At 48.8% G+C, this 17,100-nt stretch overlaps 1 protein-coding gene across 2 annotated transcripts; it reads left to right on the top strand.

Moving 5' to 3' along the window:
* The first annotated feature begins 96 nt into the window (after positions 1 to 96).
* On the top strand, positions 97 to 15,503 carry ARRDC2 (arrestin domain containing 2). 2 transcript variants are annotated; one of them, XM_080989090.1, is made up of 9 exons: positions 97 to 363; positions 869 to 1,007; positions 8,296 to 8,362; positions 9,329 to 9,476; positions 10,304 to 10,406; positions 11,316 to 11,572; positions 12,381 to 12,543; positions 13,428 to 13,582; positions 14,495 to 15,503. In XM_080989090.1, exons 1-9 carry the CDS (start codon positions 235 to 237, stop codon positions 14,549 to 14,551), a joined length of 1,218 nt encoding a protein of 405 aa, XP_080845216.1. In that variant the 5' UTR covers positions 97 to 234; the 3' UTR covers positions 14,552 to 15,503. The 2 variants fall into 2 exon arrangements, with proteins under 2 accessions (XP_080845216.1, XP_080845215.1); XM_080989089.1 differs by lacking the exons at positions 97 to 363; positions 869 to 1,007 and adding an exon at positions 6,502 to 6,816.
* Positions 15,504 to 17,100: the final 1,597 nt, after the last annotated feature.

The raw sequence follows: 17,100 nt of genomic DNA, 5'->3' as shown, positions 1-17,100 counted from the left end.
AAAGGGAAGGGGGGCAGAGGGAGGGGTCTTGGCAAAGGTCTTCCCCTCTCCTTGCCTGTCGCTGTCAGTTCAGCCCGGGCGCTGTCCGAGGGCGCAGCGGTTGGAGCCCAGTTTGCCCCAAAGCAGCAGCTGCTGCTGCCCCCAAATTTGCCCCTTTCTGAGGGTTTCTGCCAGCTTCCAGCCAGGCACCGTCCCACGGGGCTCCCTGGCGAGAGGGGCACCCCCTTTTTTGCCATGCACCCCTTCACCCGGGTGAGGGGCTTCGCGGTACAGCTGGACGGCCACCCCGGCGGTGGCACCGTCTACCGGGGCGGAGAGGTCCTCTCCGGGCAAGTAGTGCTGGACGTCGCCAAGAGGGTCAAGGTGAGAGAATGCTGGAAATTATTTTTATTTTAAAAACCCTGAAGTTATGCTATTGGGATCTACAGGAGTTGATGGATTTATAGAGTAAAAAAAGACAGGCAAAATAAATTATGGAACTATGCAGGAGAAATGAGATAATTTAAACCCCAAGGAAGAAAGAGGTCTTTGAGTTGTGTTGTGTTGTTGTGTTGTGTTGTTTTAAAAGGGCAAATGTTTAATGCGTGTTTCTTAAGCTTTGCGTATAAATTTCCACATCAGTGTAACTTTCAAAAGTCACTTGTAAGAAGGTGAAGGAGGTTTTGAAACTGGATAAGATTTTATGGACCTGCAGGAACAGGCATAAAACAGTGGAAGGGGAGAGGTGCAAAAAAAAATATGGTTTAAAAATTGTTTTACGATGTGCGTTTTTTCGTTCTGGGATGATTTTGTATTGTTGTTTTTTCTTTTCATTTCTGTTATTTGTGGGAAATTCATAAAATGTTGACAACAACAAAACAACATAAAGGTGAGAGCGCTGGCCGTCTGCGCCCGTGGCCTGGCCACTGCCCACTGGCTGGAGGGCAAGAGCGTTGGCATGAACACCATCTACAGTGACTACACGGCCTTCCAGACTTACCTGAGAAGGAAGACGCACCTGATCCCAGGTAAGAGGGCAGGAGAGCAGGCTTGGCACTGCCGTCGTGGGTGCCACGCAGGGTGCACGGCCCTGGCGCAGAAATCTGTGGCTGCCACGTGAGGTGCAGGGCCCTGGCACAAAAATTTGTGGGTGCCACGAGGGGTGCCTGTCCCTGGTTCAGAAATCTGTGGGTGCCACAAGGGGCGCAAGGCCCTGGCGCAGAAATCTGTGGGTGCCACGCGGGGTGCAGGGCCCTGGCACAAAAATTTGTGGGTGCCATGAGGGGTGCCTGTCCCTGGTTCAGAAATCTGTGGGTGCCACACGGGGCGCAAGGCCCTGGCGCAGAAATTTGCAGGTGTGCGGCCTCTTCGTGGGGAATTTGGCGAGAGCTCGGGCACCTATATAATTTGAGAGGGGTTCCCGCACTCGCAACCCGGCAGATCTCCGTATCCTTGCTCTTTTGGGGGGATATTTTATTATTATTTTTATTATAATTGTTATTCGTTTTCAATTACAATCCAATCATCGCCTTGTTATGACAATTCACAGCGGTTCACAACACACTAAAACACCAGATAAAACAATCCGTACCCAAACTTTCCCGAAGAAAGTTGGGTATAAAATGCACATTCAAAGCAACAAAATTAACAGGAAACTAAAGCATTCCAAATAAAACATTGCAAAGGAAGTCGGTCGCAGGATGCGCATTTGATGCGGCGAAGGGAACAAACATCGTAAAGATTTCAAAAGAAAACATTGGAAGTGAAATATGCAATATATATTGGCAGTTTTATTTTCAGTTCCCTTGCTCAGGATCTCGCGAGGGTGGAATTTGGCCTTTTCACAGCTGCCAGACCCATTTCCAGGCAGCGAAACCCTTCTGGGGATCTCAGAGACGCTGTTTACTCAGCGACACTCGAACGCAGAACCGGCTCGGTAAACGCCGAAGCTCCTCGCCGCTGCTTGGATGCGGCACGACTCGGCTGATAACTGCTTGGCGACGCTTCCTGGCGCAAAATCGCTGGGTATATTTGCCCATTTAGGCAGGCCCATATGGCCCACCCTGACCGGTGGCAGAATCATAGAATTGGGAGGGGCCTCGAAATCTCCTTTCTTGAGGCTTGAAGCCACGGGTTCGAGCAGTGCCAGATTTACGTATAAGCTAAACAGGCTCTAGCTTAGGGCCCCATTCTCTTGGGGGCCCCCCAAAAAAATTGAAGGAAAAAAACCTGGGTGTACATTTCCAAAATATCTATCTATCATCTATCTATCTATCTATCTATCTATCTATCTATCTATCTATCTATCTATGCCAGTGCCAGATTTTTAAAGGAAAAAAACCTGGATGTACATTTCCAAAATATTATCTATTTATCTATCTATCATCTATCTATCTATCTATCTATCTATCTATCTATCTATCATCTATCTATGCCAGTGCAGGATTTACGTATAAGCTAAACAAGCTCTAGCTTAGGGCCCCACTCTCTTGCGGGCCCCCAAAAAAATTTAAAGGGGAAAAAACTGGATGTACATTTCCAAAATATAAGATGAAAAACAAATGGAATAAAACCTACATCCAGCAACAGTGTTTTGTGTTGTGTCGGCTCCTAGGATGTGAGTCATGGGCCCCACCGGCTAGCCTGCTCCCTAAAATATCCCTGCTTTGCTCCTTTCTATAGATGGGGTGCCTGCATTCTGCTATTTATCATTCTTAGTAGTTTGCATCATATCTTTACAGCTATTATTATTTCACATTATAGCAAGTATCTAGAGACTAGATGAGGAGTCTTTGTCAATTGTGTTTCCAAAGGAACTTTTGTTCTTGCCAAATGCCAATGTTTGCATTATTCAGTTTGTTAGGAATCAAAAATCATTTTAAGTTAGAACTTCATCATTATTTCACTACTGATAAACTTCTTCTTAACTGTATTTCAGTTCAACAATCACTTTGATAAAATGCATATTTTGTGATGTGCAAATGGTTTGAGATGCCTATGAGATCCATAAAATACCATATAGCATATATTCCACACAAAAAACAGCGACAATTTGTTGTGGACAGCTGGACAATTAAAGGGCCCCGTTACCTTAAGTTGCTTAGGATCTTATTTATTTTATTGCTTTCATTTTATGGATCAATGGTAAAATCCATGTTCAACTGCTGTTTTAGGAGTTGTTTTTAAAAGTCTGGAACGGATTAATCTGTTTTGCATGACTTCCTATGGGAAAGCGCGCCTTGGTTTAGGAACGCTTTAGTTTTGGAACGGACTTCCGGGACGGATCAAGTCTGAGAACCAAGGGACCACTGTATTTGCTAAGCCCAATTTAGCAAAAAAAGCTTCTGGTTGGTTTTTTGTAACTCTGTTCCTTTTTGAGCCACTAAGCGTCACCGTTGTCCTTTGCAACCACAACGTGGGATTCGAACTTAGTTCTCAGCTGAGGCCAGGAGGGGTCAGCAAAGTCGGTGGAAGACGGTGCCAGGGGACAGATGGCTCCAGCTCCCTTTGCTCTGGTGCCAAGGACTGCCCCTTCTGTTCCAAACAAAACGTTTTCTGTGTTGCTGTTGTTGTTTTCTACCCCTCTTGGTCCTGTTTTCCCCTGGAAATACTTTTTTCCTGGCTCATCCTTTCTCTGGCAGTGCATGATGGAGCCTCCACAGATCGCCGCAGTCTACCTGATTCATTTATTCTGCCCTGGATGCTTTAGCTGAGTTCCCCGCCGAAAGAGAGCCTCAAGACTGCCCAGTGAAGCTTCGGTGGCGATTCGAACCCAGGTCTCACTCCCAGGTCCTAACGGGCCAGCACTCTAACCACTGTGCAACGCTGCCTGCAGGGGTCGGAGGTGCATAAACGCCGCAGGGCATGAGAGATCTTGCTAGGGATCTTCTCAGGCTGGGAGCAGGACACTGGCGGGATCCAAAAAGGGGATTTCGGGGACCCCTACCCCCCTTGCTGTCTGCTTGCAGCCCCCCAGAGATTGGGGGCTTTGCAAGAAGCTGGAGAGAGAGGAATTAGACTAGGATCACAGAGCTGTCAAGTTTGATGGGGCCCTCCAAAGGTCATCTAGCCCAACCCCGTGCAATGCAGGAATCCACCAAAAAACCTCCGGCAAAACCAGCGTGCGGTGAAGTCCATCCCGCCATCAAACAGCTCTTGCCATCGGGATCTCCTCTCTCTTTTTAATATATATATATAATTTTTATTAATTTTCCAATAAAAACAAATTTATAACATCATTAAACATCAAAAACTCATCACATATCTTTTTTTCTTTTAGACTTCCATCAACATGTCTGATAATTTTCCGTAATTATCACAAATCTTCACATTTCTTAATTTATATTGCACTATATATATCTTATCTTACCATGCTGTTTAAACAATATTTCTCCCAAATCTTCTTACAGAGCTTCTTGAAAACTTTCAAACGTTCTATCATTATCACAAATATTTTTAATATATTCTGTAAATTTACTCCAGTCATCAGTGAATCTTTGGTCTCGTCGGTTGCGAATCCTCCCTGTTAATCTGTCCAGTTCCGCGTAATCCATTAATTTCGATCTCCATTCTTCAATTGTAGGCATTTCTTCTTGTTTCCATTTCTGGGCCAAAAGAGTTCTGGCTGCTGTTACTGCATACAGAAATACTTTCTGATCGTTCCTTTTTATTTCACCACCTAATATTCCTAATAGAAATGCTTCTGGTTTTTTAACAAATGTATATTTCAGTATGTATATGTCTATTGAAATGTATATTTCAGTATTTTCTTTAAAGAAAATGCGGGATCTCCTTTCTCGTGGGTTTTCCGGCCGGTGTGATTCAGCCCCATGAGGCCAGGAGTTCCCCTGTCTCCCACGGAGTTCGGCATGGGCCCAGAGGCACGCCCCGTATGCCCCAGATTAGCTGCCCTGCCCGCCGGCAGAGAAACACGGGAACACCTTTCGTCTCTTTCCAAAGCCCGCTGGCCCAGGACCAAATGACTTGCGGAGGGAATCTAGGGCAGGCCCAGGTCAGGAGGTCGGGGGGCGGAAAGCGGGTTGGGGGGCGAATTCAAATGTGCACATGTTGGTGGCGCAGCTCAATCCTACACAGGCGTCTGGGAATATCCCCTTGCCTGCTGCTGCCAGTCAGTGTAGGCACCTCTGAGGTCCCCCTTGTCCGACTCAGTAAGAGGCAATCTTAGTTTTCAAGGAAAGGGTTAGAACACCTGCTTTGAATGCAGAAGGTTCAGTCTCTAGGCATAGCTGGGAGATACGCCTGAATCAGCAACCCCAGGAAGCCGCTGCTGGCGGTCAGTGCATGCAATATTGAGTCAGATGGGCCAGTTGTCCTATGTTCCAGGCCAGGGATCCAGCTGGGAATTACGCAAGAAGAGGAGATGGTCTTCTTGAGACAGCCCTCTGGGGAAAAAATCAGATTTAAGTGTCGGTTACTTAACAGCTGCAATTGAATGGTAGAATTGCAGAGTTGGGACCCCGGGGGGGTCATCCAGCCCAACCCCCGTGATGCGGGAACAAGCAGCGGTGAGTTGCAAAAGTTAACAACGCTCTGCATTTCGCTTGCATTTCTTCACAATGGAAACTACCCGTCGCAAACGCTTGTTTGTTGATTCAATCCTTGTGCTGTTTCTGGTGGCTGTAAAACATGAGGACCAGACTCTTAGTGTCTTTCGAAGGAGCAGAGCTTGGTGTGCAAAACGTCCCCATTGGCGTAATTTATTCTCTGGTTCCTGGGTTCGAGTCTCATATGGGGCCAAATATTCCTGCATTGCAGGGGGTTGGACTGGATGACCCCAAGGGGTCCCTGTCCAACTCTGGAATTCTATCATTTCAGTTCATTAAGCCCAAAATAAGGGGCCAACAGTAAATTATTCTCTCGAAGGTTTTAACTGGCACTGAAATAGTTCTTACTATATATGTTTCCTTACTGACTGCTGTTTCGTTGTTTAATCCCGATTTAATCTTGACAAAGGGCGGTTTATAAATGGAAGGAACGAAAGAATAAATACATTGACAGGCGTGCGTCGGAGGGTGAATTATAGCTTCGCAAGCGGCTTTTCCGTTGGGCAATTTGCGTTTGCCTTTTGTAACTTTACGCGGCGCTACAAACCCCCCAAATTCAATGGAAACGTTTCTAAATTGTGATACAAATAGAACCAACAAATTGAAAAATAAATAAACGAGAGAGGGAGAGATGGATATCTGTCTGTTGGCTCAACCTTTTCAGCTTTGTGTTTGCCTTCCCTTCCCTGCCCAACTGGAGGAAAGTTTATCTCTCCAGTCTATCCAAAAGTGACCAGCCTGGGCGCGCATGCTCGCTGCCTTGTTTTCGCCAAAGCCTGCAGCTGCCGGCCAGACCTGGGGGCATTGGGGGTGGGAAGAAGGGGGGTGGATGGGGGGGTTCTGGGGGAGGACTTTTTGCCGCGCCCCGCCCCCCCCTGCGCCCATAGGGCGCTGGGATCCAGGGGGCGCGGTTTGGAGAGCCTTGAAAAAGCTTTACGCGCGGCGCAGTGCGCTCAGAACAGCCGCGGAGGCTCATTGACACGCGAGTTTGCCAGGATGCTTTTTGACCGTGTGAAACGCCTTTCGGTGGAGCTGGATTGCCCCGAGGTGGCCTCGCCGCCGGTCTTCAGCTCCGGGGAGAGCGTGGCCGGCCGCGTGGTGCTGGAGCTGTCCGGCACTGCGCGCCTGGGTGCGCTCCATCTGCATGCGCAAGGCGCGGCCAAAGTCCACTGGACCGAGTCTCGCAGCGCCGGATCCAGCACCGCTTACACGCAGAGCTACAGCGACCAGGTGGAATTCCTCAGTCACCGGCAGACCCTCCTGGCCCCGCCAGGTAAGGCGTCCTCTGAGCGCGGGCAGAGTGCGTAACCTCGCTCTCCTCCCTGCGCTCCGCGGGAGCCCGGCGCGCCTGCTTGCCCGGCGCGATCCGTCTCTCTCTTGCAAAGCCTCTCCGCCTCGGCGGAGTTTTTAATGCAACGTGAAAAACTCCTTTTTTCCAAAGGGAAGCTGCTTGTCCAGCCAGCTCTGTAGGGCCGACACGGGCTGGCAGCGCTCTCCCCTCCCCTCCTCGGGAGCGCCGCTCAAGCGCCCAGTCTGTTTTTCTCCACGTTGCTTGCGAAGCCTCTCTACCTCAGCAGGGCCGCGGCTCTGCTACTTCCTAAAGAGGAGTTTTCGACAGGGAAGCTGTTTTTGGACCCGGCTCTGTAGTGCCAGCACTGGCTGGCAGCAGCCCTCCGACAGGGCTGCCGCTGCTTAGAGAACCCCAGAGCCTCACAAGTCAGGCTCTCGTGGTCCAGGCACCTCAACATATCTCCTGCTTCCTGAGAGCAGGAGACACTCTGGGTGGTGGGTTCGAGTTTCGCGCTGGGCAAAAGGTCCCTGCACGGTCGGTAGAGGGTTTGCCTGAGCTGGAGACCTTCTGCACCCGCTAACCGCTGAGCTGTGGGCCTTAAAAACAGAGCAGGACCCTGAATAAATAGGGAGCTGCCTTATATGAAGCCCACCTTTATTGCCCACACAGGCTGGCAGTCGCAGCTCTCTGAGATTTCCAGGCAAGGAGTCATCCCCCCACATCTGGAAATTGAATTTGGGTCGTTCTGCATGCAGGGCAGTTGCCCTACCGGCAGAAGACGAACCGTTTTGCCATCCTTCCACGTTGCATGGCGGGGGTTGAGCTGGATGACCTTTGAGGGTCCCCTCCCAACAGTTCTATGATTCTTTTGCATGCTCTGGCCCAGCTTTCCCTTAAGAAAGGCCAGTTGCCTTTGGAAAACAGGATTTTCAGGTTTCTTGAATCGGGGTGGGGTGCTTGTTTGCAGCTTTCCAGGGGCTAAATTAGCGGCTGCCGGCTTTTGGGACCCCCCCCTGGCCTTGCTGACCTTGGCTCAACTTTCTAAGATTTTGCCACAGCCGATTCTATTCCTGGTAGCCGGGCGCTTACATAATGCCAGACTCTTGCAAGACCCCCTGAGATATCTTGGGGCATATTTTCAGTTCTGGAGGGGGCACCTTCTGTTAAAAACTCCCCTTTGTAGGGCACCTGGGCTGTAGGAACCGAATATATTTGTGTGGGGAGAGAGAAATATAGTTGTGCAATACCTTCCTTTTGTGTCTTTTCACTGTGTCTGCGTGAACTTTCCCCGGTTGTTTATGGGGAGCCAAAAAAAGTCACATGCTTTTTGGCTGAGGGTGGATGTTGTGTTGAATTTCCCTCGTTTGACCGCTGCAGGAAAACAGCTCCAGAAAAACATCTTCTTTTTTTAAAAGGTCTGTTATTCGTTTCAACTTTCTTTATTTCTTGTTTTCCCAACAGACAACGGAGACGTCACCGTCCTTCAGGCCGGACGACACGAATTCCCTTTTACTTTCCAGCTGCCAGAGTAAGTCAAACACTTCTTAAAAATACTATTATTCTTATTATTTGATTTGTGGGGACCTTGTGGCAAAAACCTATACGCCATTGCATGTCCCCGCTGCATTTATTATGATTAGCGTTTCGTTATCAGCCTTTTGCCCAACCTGGTGCCCCCACAGGTATTTCTGGAGGGTACAGAATGAGCCTTTGAATCCCTTCCAACTCTATGAAACGAATTCGGTCAATTTCATACATAAAAAGAACTTCAAATCCCAGTACAAAAGACCGACCCGGATTTTTTTTAAAAAAAATAGTTTTATAAGTTAAGCGCCTTTGTTTCTCAACGTGATCCTTTTACGTGGTTTTGTGTGTTATTTTATGCCTTGTGACTTTTCTTGGTTGTAGTTTAGTAATTTATTTATTGTCAGGAGTGAATTTCTGTCCAGCTATTATAGTCTTTCGGGAGCTAATTTTATCGGGTCCTATTACAGATTATGGAATGTTCCTTTATTATTTGAGACGAGTCGTTTCATTTTAAAGTTCCCTTTTTATTGAGGCTTAACATCTGCCGATGTTTTGAGAGTCAATTTTACTGGGTGCTATTGTCTCCTAATAGATAATGGAATATTCCTTTATTTGATGGGAACCGTTCCATCTTAAAGCGACGTCTTATTACGGCGCCTGTTCTTTCTTGTACGTTTGGTTGACTTAAACTGCCTTGTGTGTCATCACATAAAAAGGCACAAATTAAAAGTGAAACGGAACGAAATGCAAGATATTTTGGGTTGGGTTCCAGACTCGCAGGAGGAAAATGTTTAGGGAAGCTTTTAATAGTGGATAAATTATTGTATTTTCATATTTTGCTGGAAGCTGCCCAGAGTGGCTGGGGAAACCCAGCCAGATGGGTGGGGTATAAATAATATATTATTATTATTATTATTATTATTATTATTATTAGGCCTCGTTTTTCATACTTCCTTTCCCTTGACAGATCCTTGGCCACCTCCTTCGAGGGAAAACATGGGAGCGTTCGCTATTGGGTGAAGGCCAAGCTCCACCGTCCCTGGTCCTCCGTCAAGAAAGCCAAAAAGGATTTCACCATTATCGAGCCCATCGATATCAACACGCCGGCGTTACTGGTGAGTTGGCAAAGCGGTTTGGGGAGGGATTTGGGTCGAATTAGGAACCAGGGGAAGCACCCGGCCTTAAACCGAACCCCCTTCGCTCTTTGCTACCCCTGCAACATCCGGGTCAGGCTGGATGACCCCCAGGGGTCCCTTGCGAGTCTCCAATTCTGCGACCGGTTCCCTGACTTCGGGATAGCTCAGCTGGTAGGGCGTGAGGACCCTCGGGGTTGCGGGTTTGAGCCCCGCACAGGGCAAATTATGGGGTCAGGCTAGATGAACCTTGGGGTTCCTTCAAGTTTTGAAATTCACACACACACACACACACTTTATTGCATTTTCGGAATTTACAAAAAGAGATTAAAGAAAACAACTGACCACATATTCTAAGGTGAAAATGAAGATTGCAAAAGGCAGGAGAGAAATGTTTAAAGGTCTAACGTAATCAAAATAACATTGAAAAAGGGGGGGGGAAAAGCCGGTTTGCAATTCTATGGCTGCCTGGCAACGTTGGGTCTCCCTTTTTTCCTGCTCAGAAGGGCTATTCCCAGCCCTTTTTGAACCCGGGACGTTTTGCCTTTAATAATAATAATAATAATAATAATAATAATAATATCTTCTGGAATAATACTTGTAGTGTAACGATGACCTTTGGACATAATGGAGATATTAAAATTTGGATACAGAAGGAAAGGATTAACAATATGAGGAGGAGGGAAAGTCCAAGAGATTCTTGGGCCTCTCGCTTTTATATATTATGTTGTGATGCAAATTTTAATCTGGAAAATGGATTTAGTAATAATAATAATAATTTGTCTTCCTTCTCTGCTTCTGCCCATCAGGCTCCGCAAGCCGGTGCCAAGGAGAAGCTGGCGCGCGCCTGGTATTGCAACCGAGGGCTGGTCTCCGTCTCGGCCAAGATTGACCGGAAAGGCTACACCCCAGGTGAGTCGTGGGGGGCAGCCCCTGGAAGCGGAAATCGGGGTGTGGGGGGTTTATGGCAAAGCTCAGCCCATCGGCCAGAGGACCCAGGGCACTTGACTCTGTGGCCTCCAGGGTTGGCATGCGGGGAATCTGCCGGTGGCCCTGCGGAAACGCAGTTGCGTCGAACCATCGGGGCCACCCAGTGGTCATCCAGCCTGACCCCCTGAAAATGCAGGCGTCGTGGCTCGCGAATCCCTGGCTGCTCAGCCCCCGTTAAAAAAACTCCAAGGACGGAGAGCTGGCTGGCAACCCTTCGCTCCCCACAAGAGATTTCCTCACTTCCCCAAAGTACAGCCAATTGCGATTTAATAATAGTAGTAGTAGTAGTAGTAGTAATAATAATAATAATAATAATAATAAATAATATATTATTTATACCCTGCCCATCTGGTTGGGTTTCCCCAGCCACTCTGGGCTGCTTTCAATGGAGCATTAAAAAGAGAATAAAAGTTCAAACATTGAAAACTTCCTTGATTTTTTCAGATGTCTTAATAATCATATTATTATTATTATTATTATTATTATTATTATTATTATTACGTACTGCCCTATATCAGAGGTTCCCAGGGCGCAGTTTGCAACCTTAAAAACACATTGCATAACGGCGATAAAAACATCAAATCGCAGAATCGTAGCGTTGCAAAGGGACCCTGCGGGTCATCTAGTCCAACCCGCGGCGACGCAGCGGGTCTCGAACCCGCAACCTTTGCATTACTGGTGCTCACAGTGTAATAAAAAGTGGGAAATCTATAGAGGGAGCCCGGCTAAGTTTTCCTGGCTTTAGGAACAGGGTGCCCCCCCAAAAAAGGGGTTCGCCACGTGTGTTTTCCTGCTCCCACCAACGCAGCATTGCGCCCATTTCCTTGACAGGCGAGGTGATCCCCATCTTTGCCGAGATCGACAACTGCACCACCCGCACGGTGGTGCCCAAGGCGGCCATCATCCAGACGCAGACCTTCGTGGCGCGCGGCACCAAGAAGCAGAAGAAGTCGGTGGTGGCCTCCATGGTGGGCGACGCCATCGCGGCTGGCAAGAGGGAAGTGTGGCACGGCCGGGCGCTCAAGATCCCCCCCGTGGGACCCTCCATCCTCCAGTGCCGCGTCATCCATGTTGAGTACGCCCTCAAGGTGAGCCAAGGGGGCAGTAAGGTCTAGTGGGCGGAGCGGCCAGGGAGGGGAACACCCAAAAACCTCTGCGGGGGGGGGACCCTCTAGGGTTTCCAGGGTGGGTGCGGAGAGCCATTGGAGGCTGCTTGCTCCGTCTGGTGTCGCTGACACAGGCCGGCAGCAAAGCCTAGTGGTCGGAGCGGAGAGCCATTGGAGGCTGCTTCTCCGTCCGGTGTCACCAACACAGGCCGGCAGCAAAGCTCACTGGGGTTTCTGATTTGGGCTTTTTGAGAGTTCGGACTTGGGAGAGTTGGAAGGGATCCCGAGGGTATAAGGCAGTATTTAAATTCTAATAAAAATAATAATAATACAGTGGAAAGTCGGGTTGCAAACGTGATCCATGCCGGAGTCACGTTCGCAACCTGAAGCACCGCATCTGAGCACGCATGGGCTGCAATTCGGTGCTCCTGCGCATGCGCAAAGCGCAATTTAGTGCTTCTGCACATGCGCAAGCGCCGAAACCCAGAAGTAACCTGTTCCGGTACTATTATTATTGGGGGGAAATATAGTCTCGTGCACGGAAAAATACAGTATTTTCTGAATTTATATACCGCCCTATACCCGGTGGTTTGGGGGTTGGACTAGATGACCCTGGGGTCCCTTTCCAACTCTCTGATTTTATGTTTTCAGCACTGATTCTCTGCAATTCTCAGAGCGGGGAACTCATTTTCCGCAGCGGATCCGTCGCTCTCGGAGCCGCGTGAGACGAAGGAGGCCATGATTTCATTTTTATATTTAAAAATTCCCCTGTTTTTCGCCCGCCCGGCAGGTCTGCATCGAAATCCCGGGGACGTCGAAGCTCTTCCTGGAACTGCCTCTGGTCATTGGCACAATCCCCCTTCACCCCTTTGGCAGCCGCACCTCCAGCGTCAGCAGCCAGTACAGCGTCAGTCTGGATTGGGTCCGGATGGGAATTCCCGAAGAGCCCGAGGGTAAGAACCCCGTCAAAAACCTTGCAAGGCAATCTTATACACTGTGCATGTGTTGCAGAGGGTTTTCGCCAGCTAAGTCCTACTCAAGAGTAGACCCATCGGCACCAATCGAGAAAAGATACAAATTTGGAGTCTTTTAGGAAAGACCAGAAACCTCTCTCTCCACATATATATATGTATAACTTTTCTTACAAAATAGCTTTATATAAAGAACTTTTTTTAAAAAATGATTTTATATAAAGAGCTTTTAAAAAACGATTTTTACAAAGGGGACTTTATAAAGCAACTTTACGAAATAACTGCATATACAAAGAACCTGTGTAAAGTTGCTGGAAACCTATCTATCTATCTATATCTATCTATCTATAAAACTTTTCTTATAAAATAGCTTTATATAAAGAACTTTTTTTAAAAAATGATTTGATATAAAGAACTTTTGAAAAATGATTTTCATAAAGGGGACTTTATAAAGCAACTTTACGAAATAACTGCATATACAAAAAACCTGTGTAAAGACTGGAAACCTATCTATCTATCTGTAAAACTTTTCTTGTAAAATAGCTTTATATAAAGAACTTTAAAAAAACACATGATTTTATGTAAAGAACTTTTTTTAAAAAAAGACTACAACTCCCATTATCCATAGCCGGCGGGACCATGGACGATGGGAATTGTAGTCCGACAGCATCCTGGTTGCTTTAGGCTTTAGGCTTATCCCACCTGGCAAGGATGTTGTGAGGAGGAGGAACAACCAGGTGCGCCAAGCCGCCTTGGGGAGGTGAAAAAGTCGGGGTCCCTAAATAGAATAAAATAGAATAAAATAGAATAAAATGAAACCTGCTCCAAGCAACCCCGTAACTCTTCCCCTTGCGCTCTCTCTGCAGCTCCTCCCGAATACTCCTCCGTCGTGTCCAGCGAGGGACCCCTGGAGACCCTCTCGCCGCCCGCCCAGGACAACGGCCCCCCTGGCATCCTCGAAGGGCCCTTTTTCGCCTACATCCAGGAATTCCGCTTCCGGCCGCCTCCGCTCTATTCCGAGGTGAGCTTACTGAGGACTAGAAACCCTGGGGTTTGAAAGGTGGTTGGCTGGGCTTGGCCGTCTCGCTGGTGGGGAGAAGGAGCAAGGCTGTTTTGGGTGTGGGACCCCCAGCGGTCATCCATCCCAACCCGCTTATCACGCAGGGACCTTGATTCAAACCCACGGCCCTGAGAAGGAGCAAGGCTGTTTTGGGTGTGGGACCCCAGCGGTCATCCATCCCAACCCGCTTATCACGCAGGGACCTTGATTCAAACCCACGGCCCTGAGAAGGAGCAAGGCTGTTTTGGGTGTGGGACCCCAGCGGTCATCCATCCCAACCCGCTTATCACGCAGGGACCTTGATTCAAACCCACGGCCCTGAGAAGGAGCAAGGCTGTTTTGGGTGTGGGACCCCAGCGGTCATCCATCCCAACCCGCTTATCACGCAGGGACCTTGATTCAAACCCACGGCCCTGAGAAGGAGCAAGGCTGTTTTGGGTGTGGGACCCCAGCGGTCATCCATCCCAACCTGCATATCACCTTGATTCGAATCCACCACCCTGAGTTTCGGGGCTTTTTGCACAGGCTGGGTGACCCCTCAGGTCCCTTCGATGGGGACACCCCTTAAAGCGAGTGCTGGGCTGCCCCTCCTCCATAGCTGTCAACTTTTCCCTTTTCTTGCGAGGAATCCTATTCGGAATAAGGGAAATTCCCTTTAGCCACCCTGAGCCCGGTCTTGGCTGGGGAGGGCGGGGTATAAATAAAAATTTATCATTATTATTATTATTTTTAAAAGGGAACAGTTGACAGCTACGCCCTCCTCCGCTCTCGAACCCCGTGCCTTGAAGCGGGTTGGGCTAGATGACCGCCGGGGTCCCATCCAGGATTCGACGAATTTTCGCTAACACCTCTTTCTCCTTCTCTTCTTCCAAGGTGGATCCCAATCCTCAATCGGACGCCGCCATCCGCCCCCGTTGCATGACCTGCTGAGAGGCGCCTGCCATCGGATCTCTTGGAACGGATCTCTTTTGCTTTCCCGGGAACGGGATCGGGCGAGGAAGGAGGAGACCCCGCGATCGGAACGAGGAGAGGGGCTCCGGCAGGGAGACGGCTCCTTGACTCCCAAAGCGGCAGAGGCGAGGGTTTGGGGTGTCCCAGACCGACGGCACCGATCCTGCGGGGTTTACGGAGGAGGAAATGGGGACGCTTGAACCCCCCAAGGGCGAATACCTGCCTTGTGATTCAGACACTATCCGGCAGTCCCGGTTTTTCTTTCGACAACACCTACGGGCGAGAAAACAGGGCGGGGAGATTCCCCAGGCAGCGGGACAAGTTGCGGGGTTGAGCGAAAGTTTTGGGGTGACCCCCCCTGATTTTATCTCCCACCCCCACTAAGCTTTGCAGAGACGGGATTCGAACCCGCCGCTCTGGGAAGATCCACCCTGTGGGTTTTTAAGGTGGGGAAAAGAAGGTCAGAACAACTTGGCAGGAGAGGGAAAGGAACCTTTGCGCTGTTGAAGGGAGAGAAAATGAGTTTTTTGGGGGGTCGTGTGGGGTTTTCGGGGTGCAGATCAGACCCCAAATTCTGGGCATTTCGAAGACGTCGTGGGGGGAATAGAGGAAAATCGTTTTCTTCTTCTTCTCTCTGAAATTGCATTCCACTTTCCAAAGCTTGCTGGTCTCCAGGGGAGGGACGTATTTCGATTTCCCCCCACGTTGGGACAGTGGCCTTACATTGTAAATATGTGTAAATATGATTTTCCTGATATGCTGTGGCTCCGTGCAGAATTTACACAAAAGAACCGGTTTCCCGGTTCATATTTTTATAGAATACTTGCGGCCTTTTTAGAAACAACCCCCCCCCCCAAAAAAACACCTGTGTTTAGAAACGAGGTTTTGTGGCTTTTTTGTACAAGTGTTGAAATTAAAGTTGTGAAATTTACTCTGTGTCGTCCTGAGTTTTTTGCCCAAAATTGCAAGGAGGGGGGAGAGGGCTGGGGTCTTGAACCCAACTTGGGACTCCTGTGGTTTCTGGGGAACCTTTGTGTGCAGTTAAAATCTTCAAAAATCGCCCTAAATATCAATATTGGAAGGTGATAAGAAGCTGAGTCCAAACACCCATCTAATACAATACTGTCTGCACGGGCTGGCAGCAGCGCTCTGGGATTTCAGGCCAGGATCATAGGACTAGTGTCAATAATGGAAATTGATAAGAAGCTGCTGTTATCCCACTGAGTCCAAACATCCATCTAAGTCAATACTCCCTGCACTGGCTGGCAGCAGCGCTCTGGGATTTTTCAGGAAAGGATTGTAGAATTGTAGAGGCGGAAGGGACCCAAGGGTCATCTAGTCCAACCCCCTGCAATGCAGGAATCTCTGCTTTCTTTTGGCCCCTGCCAGCGAGACCGGAGGGGGGGGTCTGGGCCGTCCAGGACCCCCAGACCCCCTGCCCAGACTTGCACCCCAAACAGAGGTCCCTCTGCTTTTTCCCTTCACCCCTGGAAGCACACTCCATTGATTCTCGAGGTGCCGACAGCAACGGGTCCCGTCTCGGAACGGACTGGCGGAAATGGCCCTCTGGGCAGGGGGGTCTCGAACCCGGCACCTTCTGCATGCAAACATCTGCCAGATTTAGGTCTAAGCTCAACAAGCTCTAGCTTAGGGCCCCCCAAAAAATTTAAAGGGGGAAAAAATCTTTCCAAAATAGAAGATAAGGTAAAGGTTAAGGGACCCCTGACCGTTAGGTCCAGTGGCGGCCAACTCTGGGGTTGCTGCGCTCATCTCACTTTACTGGCTGAGGGAGCCGGCGTACAGCTTCCGGGTCATGTGGCCAGAAGGACTAAGCCGCTTCTGGCGAACCAGAGCAGCGCACAGAACCAGAGCAGCGCACGCCGTTTACCTTCCCGCCAGAGCGGTACCTATTGATCTACTTGCACTTTGACGTGCTTTCGAACTGCCAGGTTGGCAGGAGCAGGGACTGAGCAGCGGGAGCTCACCCCGTCGTGGGGATTCGAACCGCCAACCTTCCGATCAGCAGGCCCAGGCTCTGTGGTTTAACCCACAGCACCACCCGCGTTCCTTAAAATATAAGATAAAAAGCAAATAAAATAAAACCTACATCCAGGAACCGTGTTTAGTGTTGTGTCGGCTCCTCGGATGTAAGTCATGGGCCCCGCCTGCTCCCTCAAATATCCCTGCTTTGCTCCTTTCTATATATAGGGTGCTGACATTCTGCTATTTATAATTACTAGTAGTTTGCATCTTATATTTACACATATTATTATTTCATGTGATGGCAAGTGGCTACATTCTGCATGGACCGGTTGCACAGCAACATGTGCAAATGGCTTGAGATCAATGACCCTATAGCGTCTATTCAACACACACAAAACACACCGTTAAGTTAGAGCTTAATCATTATTTCACTATTAATATACTACTTCGTTGTATTTTTAACATTGTTTTTAACATTTGATTGGGAGCCGCCCAGAGTGGCTGGGGAAACTCAGCCAGATGGGCGGGGTATAAATAATAAATTA

The sequence above is a fragment of the Podarcis pityusensis genome (assembly GCF_964106645.2).
Source record: "Podarcis pityusensis genome assembly, chromosome: 18".
Taxonomy (NCBI): Eukaryota; Metazoa; Chordata; class Lepidosauria; order Squamata; family Lacertidae; genus Podarcis; species Podarcis pityusensis.
This window is presented reverse-complemented; position numbering and strand designations above follow the sequence as displayed.

Bases quoted from the DNA above. Each gene is read 5' to 3' on its own strand.
- ARRDC2 (XM_080989089.1), top strand. From the start codon at position 6,540: ATGCTTTTTGACCGTGTGAAACGCCTTTCGGTGGAGCTGGATTGCCCC. The intron at 9,477-10,303 runs GTGAGTTGGCAA...TCTGCCCATCAG, and splicing joins TCAACACGCCGGCGTTACTG to GCTCCGCAAGCCGGTGCCAA. The intron at 13,583-14,494 runs GTGAGCTTACTG...TCTTCTTCCAAG, and splicing joins CGCCTCCGCTCTATTCCGAG to GTGGATCCCAATCCTCAATC.